Below are 5,649 nucleotides of genomic sequence, written 5' to 3'. Positions count from 1 at the left end.
TGCTCCCTCCTAAGCGTGTCACGGTTTTTTTATTTTGTTGCTGTTTTTTGGGTTTTTCTTTAACTCGCCTTTTTTTTTTTTTTAATGCCTTTTTGGGGGGTTAATAACATCCAGCCGCTTCAAAGGCAAGCAGTGACAGTCATCTGTCTGCGAGCAGAGGGTGGATGCGGAGGCTGGGGCGGCTGCGGGGGCCGGCGGGCGGGCGGGCGCGGAAAGTGCTACAGACACCATCAGCTGCTTTTTTTTTTCCTCTCCCCTTTCCCCCGCCACTCCTCCCCCTCGCACACCCACCACCATCACCACGGAGGTAAGAAGAGGAAGCTGCAGGTTCTGGGTTGCAGGACAAAACCCCAGTCAAATAAATCCAATTCTCCATCGCGTTCGAGTTGCCGAACTGGGGAGGATGGGGCGGGAAGGGGAGCGCAGGGGTAGAGCGGAGCCTGAATGGGGTTCTCAGTAAGCAGAAGAAAATCCTGGAGGGTATTTGTGTTTTGGTTTGGAGCTGTCGCATTGAGATCGGCAGTGTTTTGTAGGTGCCTGTTTACTGCTTTGCATTTTAAACAGTTTAATGTATTTAAAAAATAGTAGAAAAATGCACAGTCCTGGAGGCGCGCAGGGGGCGGGGCGGGAGCGCAGCTGAGCCGAGCCGGGTGCGTTTCTCGGCATTTCATCATAAGGCTTTTCATGGATTTTTTTTTTTCCTTTCTGGTCTCCGTCTCAGCGTCAGCTGTTGTGAACCCAGCAGAACGATTTCCTTTCGCGTTACCTTAACCTAGCCGAAGGGAGACGCTGACTGGATTTTTCTTTTACTTTAAACATTTTTCCTTTTTAAATTTTCTTTTTTTTTTTTTTTTTTTTTTTAAATGTCTGATGCAACGGAGCTCTCGGCAAAGGAATGGGGCTGTGGTTGACTGGCCGTGGGTAGTGAGAGGGGGGTCCGGCCGAGGTAAGGGCAGTAGCGCGCACTCGCCGGCGGCGAGAGCTTGAGAGCTGGTGTGTTTGCAGGAGGTTTGAGTGCATGAAGTGGCCGAATGTGCCGAGTTGCTGTCCTTGCAACCTCGTTGTTGTAGGAAAAAAGGGGGAAAAAAACTTCCCGTGCTTTCTTGGCAGGAGGCTTGGTTGGTGGCGCCGGGGTGGTTTTAATGCATTTTTGTGAGTGAGGTTATTACATAAGGTTGATAATTTCTGTTGCTGCTGGATTTCCCCTTCTCCCCCTCCCCCCTTGTTTTGTGTGCGGATTTCGCTGGCTCGCTTTGAGTGAATGAACTGGCGATTTGCGAAGTTGCAAAGAGCCCCTCCGCCCCTTTTTTTTTTTTTTTTTTTTTTTTTGCATCCTTCTCTCCCCTTTGCACTGCTCCGCAGTGACAAAAGGAGTAAACTTCCTCTACTTTTGCTGGCATATTAAGAAGCCTTTCTGGAGAGATTACGGTATCAAAGCCATGCATCTGTCTGCAGTTACTGTGCAGTTTTGAGCGTTTGAAGCGGTTTGCGGAGAGCAGGCGAGGGCTATGTACACAGGCTGTGCATCCCCGCTGGACTGTGCAGCCTGGGTTTGTGTCCCCACGGAGCGGCGGGGCAGGCTCTGCACGGGGGAGCACCACCTGAGCGCTCTGATTTCAGTATCTTAAGTCGGGACGAGAAAGGTGTGCGAGATGTCTTTTTTTTTTTCCTCAACTTTCTAAAGGCTCTTCCTTGCTTGCTATTTATGATGGTTATCAATTTTTTTTTTCCTTCCTTTAAGAGGAAGGGAATCACGTTCGTGTCTGTTTGTTCGTATTTTTAATTGTGGTTTTGTTGGTTTTTTTCTTTTTTTTTTTTCCTTTTTTTTTTTTTTTTTTCAGTTTCAGGTCGTGGGAGAACCACTCTTCTTCCCCTTGGTGGAAATACCGATAAAACCTGTGTTTGAAACTATTGCTTGACACAGGGATCAGCAAAAAGAGACCCGTAATGCCAGGAATGGTCAGTAAAAACCCAGACCTCGAGTTTGACTCTTTGCAGCCTTGTTTCTACCCGGACGAAGATGACTTTTATTTGTGCGGGCCGGACTCCGCTCCCCCGGGCGAGGACATCTGGAAAAAGTTTGAGCTGCTGCCCACCCCTCCTCTGTCTCCCAGCCGGGCCGGGCTCCAGGAGCACCCTCCGGGAGGGGGCCCAGTGCCGTGGGGAGGAGCGGCTCTGTGGGGCTGCCGTCCCACCGACCCCGTGGACTGGGCATCGGAGCTGCTCCTGCTGCCGCCCGAGGCCGACCTGTGGGGCGGCGTGGACGGAGGGGACTTCTTCGAGACGGGCCCTGGCGTGACGAACAATCTCAACTCCATCATCATCCAGGACTGCATGTGGAGCGGCTTTTCCGCGCGCGAGAAGCTGGACGGCGCCGGCTGCGGCCCGGAGGGGCTGCGTGGTGCTGGGGACTCTCCGGTGCCCTGATAGTCTCCTGCCCCCGGGGGGTTCGGGGGGTGGCAGTGCGGCTGCCAGCGCCGCCCTGGGCACAGGTTTTTGGGAGATGATTCCGCGCGCGAGAAGCTGGAGCGGGCGGTGAGCGAGAAGCTGCAGAGCAAGGCGCCCGCCGCGCCGCCGCCGCCGCCGGGGGCCGCGGGCAGCCCCACCAGCGCCCGCGCGGAGCTGGGCGGCGCCGTGCCCGAGTGCGTGGACCCGGCCGTGGTGTTCCCCTTCCCCGTCAACAAGCGGGAGGCGCCGGCGGCGGGCGGAGGGGCTGCGCGGGGCGGCCGCCCGCCGCGCCCCGGCGGGGACAGCCGGGCTAGCAGCAGCAGCAGCTCCTCCGGGGACGACATGCTCAGCGACTCGGGTAAGCGCTCTGGCCCCACGGTGCGGGGGTGGGGACGGGGGTGGCGGCTGCGGCCCCCCGCCGAGCCGGGCCGGGCGGGGCGCGGGGCGGCCGGCAGGCGGTTCGGGGGGTGGCAGTGCGGCTGCCAGCGCCGCCCTGGGCACAGGTTTTTGGGAGATGACCGTGTGCGCGTTCCCTTAGGCGCCATGCGGGCAGGCTGGAGCTGGACTAGCGGACCCTTAGAAGAGCTCTTGTATTGACAGCCCAGAATGCCCCAAACACCCTCTGTGAGCGTACGCAGAGAAGTCCACTTGGGCTGAACCGCGGTTTGGTGTGCGTAGATGAGCTGGTCCCTATGACCACCGCCACAAACTTGGTGATCCGTCCCGGGTTTCAGAGCCTGCTGTCCCTTTAATGTCTGGTTTGACAGCTTTGGGTGAGGAAGCACTTCCAACAGCTGTCTTCTTGGCAGTGCACCAAGCGCCGGCTTAAAGGGTCCCCGGCTGGAGCAGCTTCACCTTCTGCCTCAGAACAAACCCAGCGATTGTTTCGTTTTCCGGCTGCTTTTCTACCAAGCAGGGGCTGTGTTGTGACTCTGTGCTTGCCTTTTGTGCCACAACTCGACGATTCCATTCAAACTACATACATTCTGTCTCAAAATTCTTTCCTGCCTCTATGATTGTGTGGGTGGTAGCCCCATTTTGATTGAAAATTAGATGTGTTTAAAAAAACCCATCTCATCAAAGTTACTCAGCTTTCAGAAATCCCTGTTCTTTGCTGATTTCATTTGTATTACATACTTTTACAGATCTATATCTGACTGCAGATGGTGGGTGCACTCTGGTTTTGCCATAAGTTATTTCATTACTGCTTTTACTGGATATATATTTTGTCAATAAATACTGATACTTGGTCAAGGTATTTTCAGGGAGAATAACGTCTGTTTTATTTTCTGTCCTTTATTACCAGAAGATGATGAAGATGAGGAGGAAGAGGATGAGGAAGAAGAAATAGATGTTGTTACAGTAGAGAAAAGACGCTCCTCTACCAACAAGTCTGTTACCACCTTTACTATTACAGTGCGTCCTAAAAATACCACTTTTTCATCAGTCAGGACACAGCAGAATGGACTGATATTAAAGCGCTGTGCCCCAATTCACCAGCAGCATAATTATGCCGCTCCTTCTCCATTCGTGGAGGCTGAAGAGTCTCCACCGCAGAAAAAGTTGAAAGTCGAGGTGCCCCGTCCAGTGAAACCCACGATCCAACCAAAGCTTAAGAGTTCAAGTCCTCGAAACTCTGATTCAGAGGACAGTGAACGTCGACGCAACCATAACATCCTGGAGCGTCAACGACGTAATGATCTACGGTCAAGTTTCCTCACATTAAGGGACCATGTTCCAGAACTGGTTCAAAATGAGAAAGCTGCAAAAGTTGTGATCTTGAAAAAAGCCACTGAATATGTTCATTCTCTTCAGGCAGAGGAGCAGAAGTTACTGCTAGAAAAGGAAAAATTGCAAGCCAGACAAGAACAATTACTAAAGAAAATAGATTACAAGCGGACTTGCTAAACTTTCTTTTGTTTTGGTGTTTTTTTCTGGCTGATCAGGACAGTCATTGCCACTTTGCACATTTTTGATTCTTTATAAAAAATTGTGTTTTTTGACGTTAAGAATGTTGGTTTTAATTTCAATCCAGTCCCTGAAGTAATCTACAGACTATATTATCCGGGTACGGAGCAAATGGATTTTCTTGCAAGGAGTTTATTGCAAGACTACCAAACAACAGTGGATTTTCTTGCAAGGAGTTTATTGCAAGACTACCAAACAACAATGGACTGCCTTTGTTTTTTCTTCTTAAGAGCTGTAGATGGTGGGGATTTTTTTTTTTTAAGTGTTGTGAGCATTTGGAGCTGCTGATGACATCTAGTTGAGTTTTAAAATGTTCATTCCTAAGTTTTATGGTGCTTATGTTCTAACAGATGTTATTTTAGGGGTTGGCATTTTGTAGCCCTGTGGGAATTTCTGTAAATACCATCTACACACTTGCCTTTTGTACATGTCTTGGGTTATGAGAGGTGGCTTTTGCTGCCAGTATTAGACTGGAAGTTCATACCTAAGTACTGTAATACCTCAATGTTTGAGGAGCATGTTTTTGTATACAAATATATTGTTAATCTCTGTTATGTACTGTACTAATTCTTACATTGCCTGTATACTTTAGTATGATGCTGATACATAACTAAATTTGATACTTATATTTTCGTATGAAAATGAGTTGTGAAAGTTTTGAGTAGATATTACTTTATCACTTTTTTGAACTAAGAAACTTTTGTAAAGAAATTTACTATATATGCCTTTTCCTAGCCTGTTTCTTCCAGTTAATGTATTTGTTAATGTTTGGTGCATAGAACTGGGTAACTGCAAAGTTCTGTGTTTAATTTCTTCCAATGATGTACATTTAGTGCTGCGTCTTATAGCACTTTGAAATACCTCATGTTTATGAAAATAAATAGCAATTACATGATGTGCCATTTACTATTTTTCTTTTTATTTAAAATCTTTAACTGCAGTATTGATGAAATACAAAAAGCATGGTCCCATACCCTTGGCACTTCAAGTCTTGGCACTTCAACTCTCACACTAGGTGACACTACAAAGGTCAGCTGGACAGGACATGTCCATTTCTGCTTAAATAATAATTGTAGTAAGAACTATGTTCCTGTTATTTCATACTTGTGTTGTCAGGATTATCCCAGGGGAACATATCTACCACACAAATGGAATGACTCCTGTGTCTTGCAAAGACTCCTCAAATATCTGCTGGACCCAGAGAATTGAGAGGGATCAGAAACATGGCTAGCA

General features: G+C 48.9%; 1 protein-coding gene across 2 annotated transcripts; it reads left to right on the top strand.

The window, feature by feature from the left end:
• The first annotated feature begins 223 nt into the window (after positions 1–223).
• MYCN (MYCN proto-oncogene, bHLH transcription factor) lies at positions 224–5,305 on the top strand. 2 transcript variants are annotated; one of them, XM_041489176.1, is made up of 4 exons: positions 224–307; positions 1,842–2,348; positions 2,508–2,806; positions 3,755–5,305. In XM_041489176.1, the coding sequence occupies exons 2-4, from the start codon at positions 1,948–1,950 to the stop codon at positions 4,354–4,356; spliced, it is 1,302 nt and encodes a 433-aa protein (XP_041345110.1). In that variant the 5' UTR covers positions 224–307; positions 1,842–1,947; the 3' UTR covers positions 4,357–5,305. The 2 variants fall into 2 exon arrangements, with proteins under 2 accessions (XP_041345110.1, XP_041345109.1); XM_041489175.1 differs by lacking the exon at positions 224–307 and adding an exon at positions 887–946.
• The last annotated feature ends 344 nt before the right edge of the window (positions 5,306–5,649 follow it).

This window comes from Pyrgilauda ruficollis, unplaced genomic scaffold, assembly GCF_017590135.1.
Source record: "Pyrgilauda ruficollis isolate IOZ18807 unplaced genomic scaffold, ASM1759013v1 scaffold90, whole genome shotgun sequence".
Taxonomy (NCBI): Eukaryota; Metazoa; Chordata; class Aves; order Passeriformes; family Passeridae; genus Pyrgilauda; species Pyrgilauda ruficollis.
This window is presented reverse-complemented; position numbering and strand designations above follow the sequence as displayed.

Bases quoted from the DNA above. Each gene is read 5' to 3' on its own strand.
- MYCN (XM_041489176.1), top strand. From the start codon at position 1,948: ATGCCAGGAATGGTCAGTAAAAACCCAGACCTCGAGTTTGACTCTTTG. The intron at 2,349-2,507 runs TTCCGCGCGCGA...TTTGGGAGATGA, and splicing joins GACTGCATGTGGAGCGGCTT to TTCCGCGCGCGAGAAGCTGG. The intron at 2,807-3,754 runs GTAAGCGCTCTG...CTTTATTACCAG, and splicing joins CGACATGCTCAGCGACTCGG to AAGATGATGAAGATGAGGAG.